The sequence below is a fragment of the Heptranchias perlo genome, chromosome 32 (genome assembly GCF_035084215.1).
Source record: "Heptranchias perlo isolate sHepPer1 chromosome 32, sHepPer1.hap1, whole genome shotgun sequence".
NCBI lineage: Eukaryota > Metazoa > Chordata > Chondrichthyes > Hexanchiformes > Hexanchidae > Heptranchias > Heptranchias perlo.
The window spans coordinates 11,598,903-11,619,759 of record NC_090356.1 but is presented as its reverse complement, the minus strand read 5'-3'; the positions used below and the strand labels follow the sequence as shown (position 1 = coordinate 11,619,759).

The 20,857-nt window shown below is 45.0% G+C and overlaps 1 protein-coding gene across 4 annotated transcripts; it reads right to left on the bottom strand.

Moving 5' to 3' along the window:
* Positions 1-5,075: 5,075 nt before the first annotated feature.
* On the bottom strand, positions 5,076-16,511 carry lzic (leucine zipper and CTNNBIP1 domain containing). Of its 4 annotated transcripts, none has more exons than XM_067970348.1 (7): positions 16,437-16,511; positions 13,100-13,207; positions 10,503-10,638; positions 8,634-8,732; positions 7,403-7,498; positions 7,073-7,154; positions 5,076-5,372 (listed from the first exon to the last, which is right to left on the bottom strand). In XM_067970348.1, exons 2-7 carry the CDS (start codon positions 13,198-13,200, stop codon positions 5,314-5,316), a joined length of 573 nt encoding a protein of 190 aa, XP_067826449.1. In that variant the 5' UTR covers positions 13,201-13,207; positions 16,437-16,511; the 3' UTR covers positions 5,076-5,313. The 4 variants fall into 4 exon arrangements, with proteins under 4 accessions (XP_067826449.1, XP_067826450.1, XP_067826447.1 ...); XM_067970349.1 differs by lacking the exon at positions 16,437-16,511 and adding an exon at positions 15,372-15,878; XM_067970346.1 differs by lacking the exon at positions 16,437-16,511 and adding an exon at positions 15,019-15,349.
* Positions 16,512-20,857: the final 4,346 nt, after the last annotated feature.

Here is a 20,857-nt window from a genome sequence, read left to right as displayed (position 1 = left end):
CAGCAGGCCATAGGATATGATTAAGGAGTGGGAAAGCCACTTTGTTGAGCCAATCTGGCAGTGATATGCTGGTGTAAGTTGATGCCTAAGGTCTCCAAAGCCCCAGTCACAGTGTTTGTGGCCGCTCTATCGTCTGGGGCCTCCTTCCAGTTGCCACATGCTTCATGCTGCTTTGCAGTTGTGAAAATCTTTCGCATGTTGCTGTCGAGAGGTCCAAGTTGCACTGCTGCACATTTTCCGGCAGCCCTTCAGGGTGTTCAGTGCAGCCTGAAAATATATCACAAAGGCCTTTTGCTCACTAATCATCCTCCTTCTGAAGGCAAGCTCATGGGTACCAATCGCTTGCCGTGCAACAGAGAAACACCTGGGTGCTCAGGTGCTGGAAAGTTGTTTGCTGTTCTTGCACTTTGCACTTCCACTTGCTTCACCCAGTGCTCCCTCCTCAAACTCACCATCTAATGCCCCAGGGTGCTAGGATCAATGATGGTGCTTACGTCAAATGGAATGTGTGATGTGAACCGCTGTGTGATCGGATCCTGGCTGCCACCATTTGCTGCCCCCTCACCTTTAGAAGATACAATCGGAACAGAAAGGGAAGATGTTACAAAGGGGGCGATTTTAACCCTACATGCCCAGCACAACGGTGGGTGGGCAGTTAAAATTGCCCAGGTTATTTATCCATCCATGAGCTACCCGGAACCCGTCAACAGCGATTTTTACACAGGCTTCTCTGATGTACTCCCAATAACCAACCACTGTTTACTGTCTAGTGTTATATATGAAGAATGACTCCATGGGGGAAGAAGACCTGCTTGTGCCTTTGGAACCATACCCAACAAGAGTCAGTGCTGTCATGATAGAAGAGGAGAAAATTAGAACAAAATATATATATATATATATGTTGAGCAGGAAGTATAATATCTTGGTGGTGGGATGTTGCAGCATAGTGGAGGCCCAATTCCCTATGCGCTAACAGGTTGGCAGGCTGTAACTAGTGGGGTGCAGCAAGGATCGGTGCTTGGGCCTCAGCTATTTACAATGTATATTAATAACTTAGATGAAGGGACCGAGTGTAACGTATCCAAGTTTGCTGACGATACAAAGCTTGGTGGGAAAGTAAGCTGTGAGGAGGACACCAAGATTCTGCAAAGGGATATAGACAGATTAAGTGAGTGGGCAAGAAGGTGGCAGATGGAATATAATGTGGGGAAATGTGAGGTTATTCACTTTGGTCGGAAGACTAGAAAAACAGAACATTTTTTAAATGGTGAGAAACTATTAAATGTTGATGTTGAGAGAGACTTGGGTGTCCTCATACAAGAAACACAAAGTTAGTATGTAGGTACAGCTAGCGACTAGGAAAGCAAGTGGCATATTGGTCTTTATTGCAAGGGGGTTGGAGTACAAGAGTAAGGACGTCTCACTACAGTTGTACAGGGCTTCAGTGAGATCTCATCTGGAGTACTAGGTACAGTTTTGGTCTCTTTACCTAAGGAAGGATATACTTGCGTTGGAGGCAGTATAACGAAGGTTCACTAGATTAATTCCTGGGATGAGAGGATTGTCCTATGAGGAGAGGTTGGGTAGAATGGGCCTGTTCTCTCTGGAGTTTAGAAGAATGAGAGGTGATCTCATTGAAACATAAGATTCTAAGGGAGCTTGACAGGGTAGATGCTGAGAGATTGCTTCCCCTGGCTAGAGAGTCCAGAATTAGGGGGCATAGTCGCAGGATAAGGGGTCGGCCATTCAAGACTGAGATGAGGAGGAATTTCTTCACGCAAAGGGTTGTGAATCTTAGGAATTCTCTACCCCAGAGGGCTATGGACGCTGAGTTGTTGAAGGCTGAGATGGATAGATTTTTGGACTCTAGGGGAATCAAGGGATAAAGGGATCAGGCGGGAAAGTGGAGTTGAGGTCGAAGGTCAGCCAGGATCTGATTGAATGGTGGAGCAGGTTCGAGGGGCTGTGTGGCCGACTCCTGCTCCTATTTCTTATGTACATATCCCTGACTTCGTAATCTTCGTTGTGTTGCCATGGAAAGATGTTGAGCAGGGGCCAAATGCTTGGTTCGAGGTAGGAAGGTGGGGTAAAGCTAGGGCTGATGGCACAGAATAACTGGTATCAATAAAAGTGACCACAAAGCTGTCTGATTGTTGTAAAAATCCAACTGGTTCACTAATGTCCTTTAGGAAAGGAAATCTGCTGTCCTTGCCCGATCTGGTCTATATGTAACTCCAGTCCCACACCAACGTGGTGGACTCTTAACTGTCCTGTGAAGTGGTCTAGCAAGGTACTCAGTTGTATCAAACCGCTACCAACAGTTCAAGAAGGCAGCCCACCAGCATCTTCTCATGTCTAGGGTCTAGACAGAATAGATGGAGAGAAACTGTTCCCCATTGGCAGAAGGGTCAAGACCCAGAGGACATAGATTTAAGATGATTAGCAAAAGAACCAAAGGTGACATGAGGATAAACTTTTTTACGCAGCAAGTGGTTAGGATCTGGAATGAACTGCCAGAGGGGGTGGTGGAGGCAGATTCAATTAAGGCCTTCAAAAGGGCACTGGATAAGTACTTGAAAGGAAAAAATTTGCAGGGCTACAGGGATAGGGCGGGGGGGGAATGGGATTAGCTGAATTGCTCTTGCATAGAGCCGGCACGGACTCGATGGGCCAAATGGCCTCCTTCCGTGTTGTAACCTTTCTATGAAAAGAAATCAGACGGACAGACACCCCAGTTTCACACACCATCTAGTGGCTGATTTATGACCAGCACTAGAGGAGGACTGGGAACCGGTCAGCCTTGTTTGTGTTCGCTAGGCCAAAGATACGATGCAGGGCAATAAAACAAAAGAAAATAGGCCTTCTTAAACAATTAACATCTTGAATGGGATTGTCTCCAAAATAATTAACACTATAATTCATTGATTTAACTCTTTCGTTCCTAACCCTTTCCCTCAATCCCTCCCACACAAAAAACAGACCTAATCTTAAAATATGGGCAAATTCAAAAGCCCACTAACTTTCAAATTGACCTGGTCAAATTCTTGTTACCCAAATAAATACCTGCTTACAATCAAAATCTGTTCGAGGCTTGGCAGCAAAAGACTTTAAGTCAGAACACAAACTCGGTTGTGGTAGCAGAAAGGCAAAGGCAATTTATCCTGATTTGGAGAGAAAGAGCAAAGACTCAGCAGACTCAGACTTCAAAGGGACCCTATGATAAAAAGGCTGACTAATAGTTATACTCATTTCACAAATGATAGTCTGCACTATCGGAGGTGCCGTCTTTCATATGAGATGTTAAACTGAGGTCCCATCTGCCCTCTCGGGTGGATGTAAAAGATCCCATGATACTATTTCGAAGAAGAGCATGGGAGTCCTGGCCAATATTTATCCTTCAATCCATCACTAAAAAAAAACAAATTAGGCCATTATCACATTGCTGTTTGTGGGAGCTTGCTGTGTGCAAATTGGCTCCCGTGTTTCCTACATTACAAGTGATTACACTTCAAAAGTACTTCATTAGCTGCAAAGCACTTTGGGACATCCTGAGGTCATGAAAGGTGCTATATAAATGCAAGTTCTTTCTTTTCCCAGCACAAATGAATTTAATACAGTTGGCAATTGAAGCTGAAGGATATTAAAACAGACCAGTAGCTGGTCATGGTGTGATCCGGACTACGTACTGACATTACAACAAGAATGGTAAAAACCCAAGACTCCCCACAGGCTCAATTCCCAGTATTGCCTGGGCCACGTGGGGCACCAGTCAAGTGCTGCGAACGTTCTCCCCCACTCCCTTCTCCGAAGAGTTATCTGCAGGGTGGCAAATGTTACAATGCTGAAAATTATAGGTCAATTAGCCTTACCTCAGTTGTGGATAAACTTTTATAGTCCATAGTCTGGGATGAAATTAGTGAGCATTTAGAAAGCTACCAGGAACAGTCAGCATGAATTTTTAAAGGATGGGTGGTAAACATCTGCGTATCTGCCAATTTCCATTATTTGCTGGGAAGAGAGGAGAGGAGAGGGTGCCCGTGCCCGGGTGCCTCCATTTCAGTGATAATTGAATTTGTTAATAACAGAGTATAATTTGATACCAGTGTCAGTACTGTACCTGTGAACTTTAACATATTTTGTTTCAAAGCCAGAAAAACTGCTCCACAGAGTGGTAGGATCCAGATCCACCCTGTCCATTGATTAGATCTAGGTTGTGGATTCAGCCAGGCTGAGAGGAATACCTCACAGGCAGAGGAGCAAAAAACATCCAGCAGTGAAATAACCTGTGCTACTCACAAACCCTCCTTGCAACATTGGCAGAAGCCCGGTAAGACTGCCAGACCACCCTCCCACCTTCAGAGGGCGGTGCACAGTGCAGGATGACATAGCTGCTCCTGCTAAAGGGGTCTGATGAAAGGTCATCAACTCCGTCAATCTATGGAACAGGCTCCTTGGGAGATGTTGAAAGCAGATAATATTGGTTCATTCAATACAAATTAGGTAAGATTTCTTTCAGAAAATAATATTTTGGGATTATAGTATGAGTAATTTGAGCCATGATATATGGTAAGTGTGTCAAGCTTGGGAGGAACAGGTGACTTTGGAGCAATGGTTCCCAAAGCTCTCCACTACTGTGGTTTTCCTCGTCTCTTGTCTGGGTCTGTTGTCGACTAACTGATAGAGGTTGATTGCTATGATTAGTCAACAGATCAATTATCAGTGTATCATGCGACTACCAGGATAGTCGAAGGTGAACTAAATGGACCGTGGTCATTTTTCATCGAGCAATTCTTACTTCCTTTGAAATGTTAACCCTACCTTTCTCTCTCCACAGATGCTGCTTGACCAGCTGAGTGTTTCCAGTATTTTCTGTTTTTATTTCAGATTTCCAGCATCTGCAGTATTTAAATTTTTGTTTTATTGCTGCTCTCTACACTGGCACAGCAAGAATATAAACAATTATACAGGTCATAAAAACTCATACCGTATCTTGCAGTCGAGCACAGTGAAATTAATCTTTAAGACATTGAAGAAACACCACAAGCACAACTGAACTCAAATTACAATAGTTGGGATACATGGTGGACTAGGATTTTATTTTATAAAGAAAAACAATTCAAGATGCGACGCTTAGTGTTCGAAGCTGAATACATACAGAAAGATTTGGAAAGGCTGTGCATACAAAATAACATATATACAAGTTCTATTCCGATTTTACATTTTGTTCGGGTTTAATCAAAAAACAAACAGGACATTAAAATGTAAACAAAGAAAACAGGGTGTTATCTGGAAAATGGGAACGTAAATCACTCCTCACTTCTTTGTGATTTCCACTCCTGAACTGGCGAGGGCAAGGACTTTGTCTCCAGTTCCTGCAAGTTTAAGGACACATTTTCTTATTGCAATGATTGTATTTTGTTCAAAGCTTCCCTTGCTGCAAATTAAATCCAAGTAACATTCCATGTCGTTCAGGCATTTCCCCCACTTGTTTCCCCATTTTTTGGGGTATCTGAACCCCTTTATCTTCTTCCACTCTCACATGGTCTCCCTGGGCTGCCCAGCGGCTGAGGCCAGAGGAAGTGATTGGGTAACCTGTGCCCAGGCCTCTGCTACTTCAGCTTTGAGCCGACTACTGGCATCAGTCTAGAATGCACAGGGGGCACCTCTACTGCCCACATTGCCTTCCACTGCAGGCTGACGTCTGATCTCTGCTTGGCTAGTAGAGCTCAGTGGAGATGTGAATAAATAGTAAATGGAAAATATTAAACACTGAACTTGCAGTCAGAGCCTGCTCTTCCTCTAGAACACATGTAAATAAGGTTTAATAAGCATATATTTGGTCACATAATATTAACCAATACAAAACTACAAGTTTAAGTGGCTAAATTGTGCAATTTTTTAGTTTTAGTTGAGTCTATTGTGTATTTATATCTAATTTGCATGTGCCCAACATAATTTACCACCATTTTCATATTTTGGCCTACTAAGTGTACTTTCTATCTTCACAAACAAGCTTAAATTATATTTGCACATAAGTTATGTCTCGTTATCGCTAATAAGTATTTTATAAAAACACAAGTGCCAGGCTTTGATTTGTTAATGAAATTGTGGAAAAGTTGTTTCACTTGTGACCCTTTGTGGCACCCCCACAAATTTGTAAGTATTCATGCGTAGAGTGTTATTTACTACCCTGAAGGAAGAGGGATAGGTGTTAAGGTCTAGTCTTTTTGTTAAGATTCAGCCTTTTATGGTATTTGCTTTTGGAGGAAATAAGTCAAGCTCCACAAGAATGAGGATTTTCACAATTGGAACTACCATTTTTTAAAAAAAAATCACAGCTGCTGGTCCATGACAGATACCATCACCTACAATGTGTCAGTCAGAAACCTCGTGTGGTTTTGGTAATTAAAAGCACCAACAGTTAGATATTCCTTCTGTTGAGTTGCCTCAGGGACCCTGGGCCGGGGAGGGAGAAAAAAAGTCAGCCAATGTTCCCTGTTCCTGGTCACTATTTAGTGACTGCTGTGTAAGTTTGTTTGTGTGGGCTTGACTTTAATAGCAGTTGAACAGTCCACTGACACTCACTGTCCAGGCTAGCTGAACCAGCTTTGATCCCCAGCTGAGTTTGTTGCATTCAACTGGGGTGGCAATAGGGATGTTCCAGTTAGCTGAGGCACCCCGAGATTTGGGAGGGGATAATTGACGAGAGTCACTGCTCTTCATTGCCATCCAATAACCCTTGCTGGGAGCGTGACGGTCACGTGAAGATAGAATTGGACTTGGGATGTGATGCGTCAACGGCAGAATAATCTGTTGCCACAGTGAAGGCTCACACTGACCACTTGGTACGGGGTACAAGGGGGTAATGTCTTCCAGAAGAGAGAAAGTGTCAAAATAGCAGGGAAAGTTAGCAAGAGAAAAAATACTTAGCCAAATAACCATTTCAATGAAACAAAAATTAAACTGCTCACTTCACTACACTTAGAAATATGTTGCAACTAATTTCACTAAGCTGCAAAATTTAATGTCGTGGTTATGAGACACACACGCACTCACACTGATTCAGACTTACCTAGGTCTCTGGAGACTTTCTCAAACTGACTGAGCGTAGCACTCGCATTTGCCGAGAGAAAAGCTTCTTCTTCTGGCGTAAGCTGAAATGAAATGTCAGAACATTAACTCTTTTCTGCAGTCTCAAAACCAGCCCAGAATTACATTCTGCATGGCAATGCTACCTTATATATTCCATCACAAGGACAAGTCATCACAAGACTATATACCACAATAACAGCATCACTAATCACTCAGATTCATCAATTTGTGCCTTATTGCAAGATGATCTCATAAAATTAGGAACAGTCCTTCAACTGCTTGGTCGTAACATTGGTCTTTACATCGTTACCTTTTCTTCCAGCTTCCTCAAGGCTGTGAGCACCTCAACCTTCTGCTGTGTGTAGACATCCCTTGGCAGTTTTCCTACTATTACATCTCTCTCCATCTGAAGAAACATAGTAATATCAATCCTCGATTTTTAAGAAATATTTACTACAATTATTACACGCTGACATTGTGGGAACAGCATCTTTCAAAACATATGCATATTTCCCAGAGAATCAAAAATTATTCTCTGAGGCTTCACCCTATAGGCCAATTGGCAAAGAAATGTGCAACTGAACTCCACAGACTCGAAGGAGCAAGTTTTGATTCCTAGTCTGTGATGCTACAATTGGTCTGAGCATCCCGACACAATAGAGGAGAAAAAAAACAACTAGAGATCCTGCACCCATTCGCTATCCAGTGATCCATACTGGAAAATGTGCATGTATGGACGTTAAGCAAGGTCTATTTTTGATCGTATTTTTGTTAGGCAAGAGTATTAAGGGTTACGGAACCAAGGCGGGTAGATGGAGTTAAGATACAGATCAGTCATGATCTAATTGAATGGCAGAACAGGCTCAAGGCGGGGGAATGGACTACTCCTGTTCCTAACGTCAGGATCTGGCTTGACAATGATGTCCTCCACAAATATATAGTCAACCAATATGATGGCACTAGGTTCACGCATGAAGAATAGCTACTTTGCCGAGGAGCTGGAGGGTGACCAGCTTCTTTAAAACCAAGTCCCAGCAAGAGTCAGCCCCTGCAGATGAGGGGTAAAAATTGGGGAAAAATAAATTAATCTCCGAATCAGTAACAAGTCCAACAAAAATCCAATACCAGCCAGTGTATGTGCTCCTGCTCTGGATTAAAAGAGCTTCACATCCACTGAAATAAAATGGCTGTCATTTGGGCTTTTCCAGCAGTTCCTCAATCACTTGAATGAAAGGAGACTGTTGAAAATGATTATAAAATATCTATTAGGTGTTCAGTGTTAATCAATAAACTCCTCCCTTTTAATTAACATTATCTGCAGAGACATAAGATTGCAATCTTATCATATTATTCTGTTCCAAACAAATTAGTACAGGCCTGAAAAGGGTTAAAACAATGTCATGGTGGGCAAATACTGAATAACCATCATCAGCGATACCAGCTGTCTTGATTCTAACCTCCTTCTTCCTTAGTATTCAGAAATGTCAACGGCACGACTGAACTTTTCAGCAGATTAATCAGCTTCACTGTGGGGGGCTTACCTCTGCCAGTCTAGTCCGCAGCTGTCCAGGCTGTTTCTTTGCAAACATTCGGATAACCTCTGGAGTTTTGAAGGCCTGACTAATAGCTGCTTGGATTGCCTGCCAAAGAGAAAACAAAAAAATCAAAAGCTTTAACAAGATTGACACAAAAACAAACCTGAGTGAGACTCACCAAAAATTGTCACAAATACAATCTTCTCACAATTCCAGGAACAACATTCCATGCAAAGGTTTATGCTGAATATTGCTCAAGGATATAAGATAGAATTAATCCATATTTAGTTGCGAGGTTGGGATGATGCAGCTCCAAAGCCATATCAAAGCCATTCTCCAGGAGAGGTGCTTCAGTATGGAAAGAGATACTGTATCCAGTGTTAATTGTATCATGTGATTTATATCAATTAGTGTTAATTGTATTCAGGTGGTGTGTGACAATTGGGGACTCTCTTGTATCCTTTTTATATGAGAGCTGATCAAGTGTGTGTGAAAGGGGGATCTCTTTGAATAAAGGCTTGGAAGCAACTGAAGACCAGGTTCGAGTATTCTTTCCTTCATCATCTGGCTATCCAATTTATAACATCCAGTACAGTTTACTTCACCTCCCCAGACATGATTCAGCAAAGCTCACTCTATATTCAGTCAAGTGTGGGATCCGAATCCTAACATCTCCTAGTTAGGGATGCAACACTGGCACTGAAGCTACCCACCTAAATTGTTGTCTTATTATAAGTTGCTTTCTGCATTTCAAGGATAGGTGAACCAAACATTTTATTTAAAATAATCCCTCCCCCTGCCAAAGCTATGTCATTCTATGACCCATTGAAAGGGGATGCGTCCCTCCCAGTTTTCCATTTTATTTCAGCCTCTGCTCAACAGCACCCTCCGAACTTCTGTATAGAATTGTGGGCATATACGGTCTCAAGATTCAATGAGTCAATGCACTCGTACGGCAACAGGCTGAGTTGATAGACTACACAAATTCAACCCTAGAGCTATGATTGAGCTGAAAGGCCCATCACCACTTGGTAAGTTTTACTTGTGCTTTGCTGTGGTATCAACAGAAACTACATGCACTCACTTCACCTAGTGTAGGAAAACTACAGTAACCCATTTTTTGTGACCCTTATGTAAGCAGGAAACTGCTGTGTTGCATAAAGTCAATAATGCAAGAGACAAATCCTGTCCATAATCAAATCACCACATCTAAGCAAGGCAAATAGACACAGGTCTTCAAACAAATGGTCTGATTTCTATTTGTGGCACAAGCTGTTAGAAAAAAAGCAAATACTAAATATTAAGGCACCTACAGTGCTGAACCGTGAACTGTGAGACAGAATCTCAGCTGAATCTGTGTCCCTAAAGAGCATGTCTAAGGCAGAATTACAAATATTAAGTTAAGAACAACTGGCATTTGTATAGCGCCTTTGAGGTTGGAAGAAGTCCCACATCTCCTGTTTCACAGGAGCGTAAGACGACTAAAATTGATACCAGGCCAAAGAAGGAGATATTACAAAAGCAAAATACTGTGGGTGCTGGCAATCTGAAATAAAAACAGAAAATACTGGAAGCCCTTTTTCCATGAACTCTGCTCTTGCTTATCAACTCAAATCCTGAACTTCTTCCAGTTCTGATGCAAGGTCATCGACCTGAAACATTAACTCTGTTGCTCTCTTCAAAGATGCTGCCTGACCTGTGGAGCGTTTCCAGCATTTTCTGTTTTTATGAAGGAGATATTACCGCAGGTAACAGACGCTTAAACCTTTTGACGCAAGGACTACCTCCCTGGGAGGACAGTGAGTTAACACATGCGCAATTCAATTCCTGCTGCTAGCTCTAAACAAATACAAACTCATCAGCTCCATTTCTTACAAGCTGCATCCCGCTGAGCTCATCAACTAACGTCATATCTCCAGACATGATTTTCTTCAGTGACTCGTTGAATTCACTCAGCTGTTCCAATGTTTCCTGCTTTGTTTCTTCATATTCTTCTGGCTCAAGTTCTTCTCTGAAATTGTGGGGGGGGGGGGGGAGAAGAATAGGCAAAAAAAAAAATCAATAAACATGCCTTCACTCCAGATCCACACCACAGACCTCCAGGCACCCACAGCAGCCCCTCCACCTTTCAATAAGGAGCCGAGAATACTGTATGAATTATGTAATAGGACATTTTTCCTCCTCCTGTCCCATCTTCCACTGACTCTCTCACTGGGGTACGGTACCACAGGCCTTTACTTCATTCACCTGCGAGCCTTAATAATTATTGGCATTAAGGTATTTGACTATGGAGGGGGGGCATCACTAACACTGTTGAGAGAATTGCTGGGGGGGGGGGGGGGGCGGGCACACAGAGATTATGGGGGAAAAGATGATCCTATCCTCACCCGGAGCCCACATACATGTAGCTGCAATTTGGGTTACTGGATAACAGTCACCCGGAGCAGCAACCCCTTATCAGTTTTCCCTTTCTTAAAATCAGGGTTGCAGCAGCCAATTGTTATGCCCCTTAGTGCTGCACCACTGAGATCAACAAACTCAGCACAGGCCACAGTGGTCTGTGGCTTAGAGACATTAAGTAGCCTCAGAGGTATTCACACTTCCAGATGAGGAAAATGGTTCTTTGTGCAACAAAGCTTGGGCTGTTAGTTAAAGACCAACAATCCTGCCCACAAGCATAGTTCTAATACCCATTCAACATACATGCTGATCTAGGATTTCTTTTAAGTATTATTCTAAGCTATTTGTATTCAAATACCTAATTTTGGTTGTAATTTGTATTAGGATTATGTATGAGCACAACATATTGTTACATTCTAATGTATCATACTCGTAAAAAAAATTACTTTATCCCTCTTTTAAGCTTTTTCTTTTAATTTATCAGAAATCCCTTTTTAATCTTTGTCCTTCAATGTTATGCTTCTCTATAAAATTTCATCAAAACATTTTCACTTCAATGATTGCTAGGTTAATCCTTTTAGTTTCTACTTTTATTTTTCACTAAGCTATTTTGTAGAGATTTTTTAAATCATGGCGTCCTCTGCTGAGCGCCAATCCATGGCGAAGAGCAGCAGAAAACTTCTGCTCTGCCCCAGACATTCTGATTGACCACAAGGAGGTATGAACAGATATTCTGGGAATGACCTAATCTTGCATTTCTCTCCCCTCCTGCCTCCCAACTAGCACCATGAAAATGGGAAACTCATTCGGCATGGAGCATTCATGTCCTAAAACATGGTGTGACACGAGCTAGTGCTCTTGTGCACTAACCCCCACCTCGCAACAACATTTTGTTCCTACCACAGCAATTCACCACTGCGCACTGTGGCTGCAGTGTGTACCATCTACAGGATGCACTGCAGCAACTCGACAAGGCTTCTTCGACAGCACCTCCCAAACCCTCAATCTCTACCACCTAGAATGACAAGGGCAGCAGGCACATGGGAACACCACTGCCTGCACGTTCCCCTCCAAGTCACACACCATCCTGACTTGGAAATATATCGGCCATTCCTTTATCGTCGCTGGGTCAAAATCCTGGAACTCCCTTCCTAACAGCACTGTGAGAGAACCTTCACCACACGGACTGCAGTGGTTCAAGAAGGCGGCTCACCACCACCTTCTCAAGGGCAATTAGGGATGGGCAATAAATGCTGGCCTTGCCAGCGATGCCCGCATCCCATGAACGAATAAAAAAATATTCTGCCTTTCACGTATATCCTTATCTAATCCCAGCTTTATTATACCACCAATTAGTGGTATTAATTATCTATTTTATCCCATCATCAATTTGTGGTGTTTATCTATTGTTATAGAATCAAATAAGAAAATGTTTGGATTTTTGGACACCTGCACTTACACTGGTTCATTCCCATTTAAATTGCTGCTGTCCTTCGGGATCAGGTACCAGTGATGTCTGTCAATCATATCAGCGTGTGAAGGTTCATGGGGATTAGTTTCATCAGTTGTCCCCAAGCTGCTAAGTGACGTAAATCACTGCTGTGGATACTCCAACCAGGGTATTTTGGGGGGGGGGAAGGAGGACGAGAGTGTGAATGACATTATGAATAATACCCACTTCCTTCGCCCCACCATTGGCAGCCGTGCCTTCAGCCATCTCGGCCCTAAGCTCTGGAATTCCCTCCCTAAACCCTTTCACCTCTCCATCTCTCTCTCCGCCTTTAAGAAGCTGCCTCTTTGACCAAGCGTTTGGTCACCTGTCCTAATGACCCTTTCTTTGGCTTGGTATCAATTTCTATCTGACTATGCTTCTGTGAAGTGCTTTGGGACGTTTTACCACATTAAAGGGGCTAAATAAATGCAAGTTGTTGTTACCACAGCAGAAGGGCACTTCCCTCCGCCTGACAATAAGCCATCCATAGCAGCAGTAATGAAGAGCACATTTTACACATGAATGAAGTGATGGGAGGAGAAAATAAAAAATAAGAAAAAAGGTTTTGACCAACTGTTACCTGCATTCATCGAGATCCTGTAACTGCTGCATCAACCTGTCCAGCTGTTCCTCTAAATTCTGCTTCAGTTTACTCGTCTCACTCTTTCCTCGTGATGCCATCTTTATGCTAGATTCAAGACAAACATTACACAAGGATTTATCCTTAGTAAATGGAAACACCTGGACCATTATCAAATGTTCCCCGCCATTATTTAATAAATGTTTCTGAAAAATCCCCGGGTTGAGTGGCAGAGTATTTTTCAGATATCATAATACTTCTAGTTATACCAAAAAAAAGCTATTTTTCTTTTTGAAAAAGATGAGTCTGTATTATGGCAGGAGTTACATTTCCCCTGCACTGCAGTTTGTTTTGTTAGCAGGCCTCATGCAGAGTGACCCTATTCCATTCTCCACTGTGATTCTAAACACAGTGATGCCCATGAACAAGTTTCTCTGATTTACAAACAGAAAATGCATGAAATACACAGGTCAGTCAGCCACTCTAAAGAGAAAAGGCAAGTTATGATGTTTCAGGTGTGTACCAGGTGTCCATCAGAACTCCTGAATTGCTGTGCATTTCCAGTATTTTAAAAAGATTTCTAGCATTTGAAGGTTTCTTCTTTTTATTTTGAAGGAATTGGATAAATACTTGAAGGGAAACAAATTACAGGCCGAGAGGGAAAGAGCAGGGGAGTGGGACTAATTGGATAGTTCTACCAAAGAGACAGCACAGGCACGATGGGCCGAATGGCTTCCTTCTGTGCTGTATCATTCTATGGTTCTATGCTTTTTGCTCAGCTGGTATTAGGGAGTTGCTTGTGGTCCTGGAGTGTTCCATCTTTTTGGTAGAGGTGGTAGCAGAGTTAGATAGGTGAAAGGAAGGGAAAACAATATTAGCCAGTCTTACAAAGACCAGCAAGAAGCCAAATACATCATAGTATTTACAGCGGCCCAGACCAAACTGACAGACCAGGGATCTTTACGGCAAATACATTTCTTGCAAAATGGTCCAGGCACACAAATAACTATTTTTCTATTCATTTTTTCAGTATACCTTTTCTCTTCTGAAGGCAGTGACTCGTGGCAAGAGATCCTTTGGTACTTTATCCAAATGGCCACTACTTCTTTATATGAGACACTGGACAGTGAGGGGCAGTCGGCTAATTCATAGCTGCAACTATTAAAGTGGAGCCCAACCCGAACCTCACCCAGCACCCACACACATACACTTCAGTGATCAGGAATGGAAGCCTGACTGTTTCTTCCCCCCTTCCCCCCACTCCCTTTGTCCCACTGTTGGCATCGATCTAGGCCCCGAGCTGTGGAATTCCCTCCCTAAACATCTCCACCTTTAAGAAGCTCCAGTTAGACAGGTTCATACTCCTGTGACTTGGCCAACGTTGTCTACCTCATACGTTGCAGGAAAGGATGCCCCGGAGCATGGTACATTGGCGAGACCATGCAGACGCTGCGACAACGGATGAACGGACACCGCGCAACAATCGCCAGACAGGAGGGTTCCCTCCCAGTCGGGGAACACTTTAGCAGTCAAGGACATTCTGCCACCGATCTTCGGGTAAGCGTTCTCCAAGGTGGCCTTCGAGACACACGACAACGCAAAATCGTCGAGCAGAAATTGATAGCCAAGTTCCGCACCCATGAAGACGGCCTCAACCGGGATCTTGGGTTCATGTCACGCTACACGTAACCCCACCAGCGGGGGAAAAAAGTGTTATCTGTTTTTAATACAACTGGACATTCTCTCTCTCTGCATTTCAGGGCTCTTTCTCTCCTTGTCTGTGTAATTTGACCCTTGTGTATTCAGTATACTGGGACATACTGTTTTCCGTGGCTAACCTGTCTGAACACCAACGACACCTTTGATTCCCAGCCTAATATAAGATATGCGATTTGAGAACCTCTCATTCACTCACTCACCTGACGAAGGAGATAATCTCCGAAAGCTTGTGATTTTCAAATAAAACTGTTGGACTATAACCTGGTGTTGTAAGATTCCTTATATTAATTGGGGCAGAGGTAAAACTATTGTTGGAATACTGCTCCTCTTTCATTGGACCTTTTAACAATGTACTTTGGGGGAAAATAGTTCATCGTTAAGTTGCATTATTACTCATGCGGTATAAATCATACAAACTGCTGTTTATTTAAGACCACTCAAACTGAACATTAATGATCTTAGCCAGTAAAGCAAAACACTGCTCAACAGGGCCAGATATTGGGTATGGAATTGCTGACAGTTAACCTGGACTTGCACAGCATCTCGTACCAACCTGCTTATCTCCTCTGTCAAGAAAGTGGGACAAAAGGTCTCAACTGAAGGATAGCGTTGCAAGGTATGCAGCGCTCCCTCAGTGCATAGAATTTAGGGCACAGAAACAGGCCATTCAGCCCAACTGGTCTATGCTGGTGTTTATGTTCCACACGAGCCTCCTCCCACCACATTTTATCTAACCCTATCAGTATAACCTTCTGTTCTTTTCTCCCTCATGCGCTTATCTAGCTTCCCTGTCAGCCTCGGTTATTAGTTTAAATTCAGGAATGAACAACTAAAAAAGGCAAGAATGGCAGCAGGAGGGGTAAAGATGCTCAAGGCACGAAGTGCCAAGCTTGCTGGCACCTGTCATTCGCTCAGTGTGAAGACATCAGGACAACAGCTAAATGTCCAGTTAAAAAGTTCACAGGTGACCCCGGGAAATAACCAGAACCGAACTGGAGCTGCAGAGTCTCCGCCTCACGGTGATGAGGGCCGCCTCTCCCGGGGAGGGGGGGGGGATGAGGGCCGCCTCTCCCGGGGAGGGGGGGGGGATGAGGGCCGCCTCTCCCGGGGAGGGGGGGGGGGATGAGGGCCGCCTCTCCCGGGGAGGGGGGGGGGATGAGGGCCGCCTCTCCCGGGGAGGGGGGGTGGGGGGGGGGGATGAGGGCCGCCTCTCCCGGGGAGGGGGGGTGGGGGGGGGGGATGAGGGCCGCCTCTCCCGGGGAGGGGGGGTGGGGTGGGGATGAGGGCCGCCTCTCCCGGGGAGGGGGGGGTGGGGGGGGGATGAGGGCCGCCTCTCCCGGGGAGGGGGGGTGGGGTGGGGATGAGGGCCGCCTCTCCCGGGGTGGGGGGGGGGGGTGAGGGCCGCCTCTCCCGGGGAGGGGGGCGGGGGGATGAGGGCCGCCTCTCCCGGGGAGGAGGAGGGGGGGGGATGAGGCGGGGGGCGGGGGGATGAGGGCCGCCTCTCCCGGGGAGAGGGCCGCCTCCAATCCGCCCGCTGAACCAGGCACGTTGCCGCAGCACAAGGCGCGACGCCCGCCACTGACCGCGTTGACCCCGAGCCCCCGCTCCCCGCACTCACCTCTCAGCACGGGGAGGGGAGGGGGGGGGACCGCCTGCCGACGGACCTGCTTCCGGCCCGATATCCAATCAGGACACAGCATCGGGCTTCTTCTGTGTCACATTCAATCGGCTCCCCCGGAACAGCGTAACCCGTTTCCGGCTCAGTGCAGTTTTTTGCCTGACAACCGGGGGGAGAGAGCTGGACCGCCCACTCGGCTCACTGGGGAGTGAGGCAGCCATTGGGGACCAGCAACTCTGACTGACTTGTTTTCCATCCTAGACCCAGGAGACACTGAGTCCAATTGTCGCACCCCCACTGCTTGAGGTCAGCACAGACCCACACATAGCAACCAACAGTGTGTCCCCACCCCCCACCCCCCCCAACTAGGGTTTGACAAAAATGACAGTGGGATTTAAACTCCCTGTGCTGCCTGGGTGTTGTGTCAAAGTGCATCATTGCAAAGCTGGTTAGAGTGGAGGAAACAGAGATTAGGAGTTAAGGGTAGCGGAAGATTGGGGCTCGAGCTGGGGGGGGGGGGGGGGAAGAGAGGAAGACTGCGTGTTGGGGGATTGGGGATCAGGCGGGAGGGAGACTGGGGATGGGGTGGATGTGGGGCCCAGCACCAATGTGGTGAGTGGGAGCGGCGCCGTTAGAGTGGCAGCCAGTAAAGGTGTGAGTGAAACCCGGGGTCTCTACTGTGGGTAAATAGTGAAAGATTATTTCCAGTGATGGGTGAATGGGGAACAAGGGGACGGAGACTGAGGATTCTCAGTGGAAGAACCAAATGTAAGGAATCTTACAACACCAGGTTATAGTCCAACAGTTTTATTTGAAAATCACAAGCTTTCGGAGGCTTTCTCCTTCGTCAGGTGAAGTGCCCCAAATCCAGAGCCCGCTGCCCATTGCACGATCTCTTGATTTGGTTCAGGTCGGCCTGGGCCGGTTGCTTTTTATGTGTGAAGTCCAAGTACAGATCGGCTCTGATTGAGGCTCCCGGTTCCGAGTTGTCCCGAGTCCAAACCAGAGTCCAAGGAGATATCTTTTTGTGTGTGAGAAGTGCTGGATTAACCAAATGGCCATGGCCCCATCTAGTGGTGATCAAAGGGATTTTACTCTACACTTGAATGACTCATCACAAGTTGGTTTCCAAAAAGCTGACTAATGATAGGCACTGATTTTTAAAAAAGGCTCAAAGATATGTTGATAATTTACATTGAAAAACAACAAAATCCAATTTTGTTTTCAAGTTTTTATTTATCTTAGGAATTTTAATAAATTTTAAATGTTTTCAAAATTTCTTTTGCTAACAGTGCTTATTTTCACTTTCGGCATCCATTATCAATATGAAGCATGACCAAATGCAGAGTTCAGTTCTTTTACATCATTCCACAATGTGTCTTAACCCCAACTCCTGAAGAGCACCCTCTACTGTACCAATGTGAATGTTCCCTTTTTTGTCTGGCAAGGCCGGCATTTATTGCCCATCCCTAATTGCCCTTGAGGAGGTGGTGGTGAGCCGCCTTCTTGAACCGGTACAGTCCGTGTGGTGAAGGTTCTCCCACAGTGCTGTTAGGTAGGCAGTTTCAGGATTTTGACTCAGCGACGATGAAGGAACGGCGATAAATTTCCAAGTCAGGATGGTGTGTGACTTGGAGGGGAACGTGCAGGTGGTGTTGTTCCCATGTGCCTGCTGCCCTCGTCCTTCTAGGTGGTAGAGGTCGCGGGTTTGGGAGGTGCTGTCGAAGAATCCTTGGCGAGTTGCTGCAGTGCATCCTGTGAATGGTACACACTGCAGCCACAGTGCGCCGGTGGTGAAGGGAGTGAATGTTTAGGGTGGTGGATTGGGTGCCAATCAAGTGCGCTGCTTTGTCCTGGATGGTGTCGAGCTTCTCGAGTGTTGTTGGAGCTGCACTCATCCAGGCAAGTGGAGAGTATTTCATCACACTCATGACTTGTGCCTTGTAGATGGTAGAAAGTCTTTGGGGAGTCAGGAGGTGAGTCACTCGCCGCAGAATACCCAGCCTCTGACCTTCTCTTGTAGCCACAGTATTTATATGGCTGGTCCAGTTAAGTTTCTGGTCAATGGTGACCCCCAGGACATTGATGGTGGGGGGATTCAGCGATAGTCTTGCCGTTGAATGTCAAGGTGAGGTGGTTAGACTTTGTCTTGTTGGCACGGATGTTACTTGCCACTTATCAGCCCAAGCCTGGATGTTGTCCAGGTCTTGCTGCGTGCGGGCACGGACTGCTTCATTATCTGAGGGGTTGCCAGAGTAGCCACCCGTAACGCTTTGCTGAGTGAGACCCAACTTGTGTTAGGAATAGAACTGAGAATGCTCAACCTCATTCCACGGAAGACCCTTCTAACTAACATGGAGAACACGTTCAGCCCATCCAGCTGGGTTACATTCAAACCCAGATCCTCGAGGTGAAAACCCAGTAATCTAACTTAGCATGGCTTTTTCAAAAATGTAGACACAACCTTTCCCCAATTATACGATAGTGACGGGAAGATTGAAATGGGGACTAATTACATCTGCATCCCCTGTTTCAATCATCCTCTGTCCATTAACCCCACCTCACCTCAAGACTACACTTGGTTTTGACTCCAGAGTACAATGTCACAGGAGATTGACGAGTAATAAAGGAAAAATCTTGCGTCTGTGTGCAAGCCCTTTCAGCTTTTTCCATTGTAAATTTCTATGTTCACATTTATAATGAAAATTGCCCATCTCAATGTCATGTTGTAATTACAGCCTCCCATCAGCGGTGGTGCTGCAGCACATCAGTATTGTATCTCCCAGCTCGTCAGCCGACACTGCAGAGAAACCCCAAGGATCCAGCTCCTCACTTTCCCAAATTGCCATGTGTTTTGCTATTGAGCTATAAATAATAATATAAAATCAATATATTATACAAAAATAAGAATGACATACATGACTTTGGGACTGAATTACATCTGCATGCTCTGGTCCAATTCTCCCCGACCTCAAACCCCATTTCATCTGAAGACTACACTTGGTCTCGACTCTTTGGGATAATTTTAACTTTCAGCGATAGTGTAAAACAGGCGATATTGGATTGGCCGCCCGTTAGACAGCCCGCCTGATTTTCCTTTCCACCGGATGAAAGTTAAAAATTACCCCCCTGTGCAATGCCATGGGAGATCAGCTAGTAATATATTAAGCATCTTGCATATAGCATGCACTGCCTATAAGTATTGCATTTCCTGTAGCAGTCACTGGTTGATGCCACCTCTGTTATAAAACAGTGTATCCTCTGATTCTCTATGAGCAACACCATGGTACTTTACATCGTGTGTAGTCTGCACTTCCTGTAAGTACCACATTTACTTCCTATCACACTCTGTATGTTACACTTCAGTGTATCTACGACTCGCCTTGAGCAATGAGAGAGATCAGCGCTCAGGAGGAATTTTTTTTTGAAATCGATGAAGATTCCCTGTCTGGATTGTCATCCAGCAATCCCTGCTGGAACGTTCAGCTCTGGAGGCTGTCTGAGGGCAAGCTTGGAATTGGCTGCGTTGCCAGCTCACTCACTCAGTGGTTGACTCGTCTACTGCCACTCCCTCTCTAAGCTCACAGATTAAGAAGGGGCATTTTGACTGAGATCCCAGAGGGACGACTGGCTGAGAGGCAGTTCCTCTGCTGTCCCGACTAACACTTAGCCCTCAACCAACACCACTAAAATAGATTACGTAGAATGTATAGCACAGAAACAGGCCATTCGGCCCAACCGGTCAATGTTTATGCTCCACACGAGCCTCCTCTCTTCCCTCTTCATCTAACCCTATCAGCATAACCTTCTGTACCGTTCTCCCTCATGCGCTAATCTAGTTTCCCCATAAACCCATCCTATATGCCTCAACTATTAGCTGGTTATTTATCTTGTTGCTGTTTGTGGGATCTTGCTGTGTGTAAATTGGCTGCCACATTTCCCGACAGCAGTAACTACACTTCAAAAGGACTTGATTGGCTGTACTTTGAGATGGCCTGCGATAGTGAAAGATGTTACATAAATGCAAGTTTTTTCTTTGGAACTGCACCTCGGCAAGAGTCAGTAACTTTCGATGTTGGGGGGGGCGGGGGGGGTTGAGAAAAAGTTAGCAAAAAGATCTGAACATTGCAATTTCCATTTATTGGACTAGTTCGATCCTACATGTACACAGTCTGGTTTATCTAGTTATCACACGGATTGATTAATACTGAGTCAGAAAGAATAAAGAGATTAACATTTGAGGAAGAAATTTAGAGTGGAGGGCTGCTGGAGTGCAAAGCTGAATGGTGAACTTGTACACAGCTCGAACTAAGGTGTCTGTCACTTTTTGGTTTCGAAACTCCCACCTCATCTCCAGCTCGCCCTCCACGCTGTCGATAATCACTCACTTTCTTTTGGGTGCTTTTGCTTTCTTTCTCTTG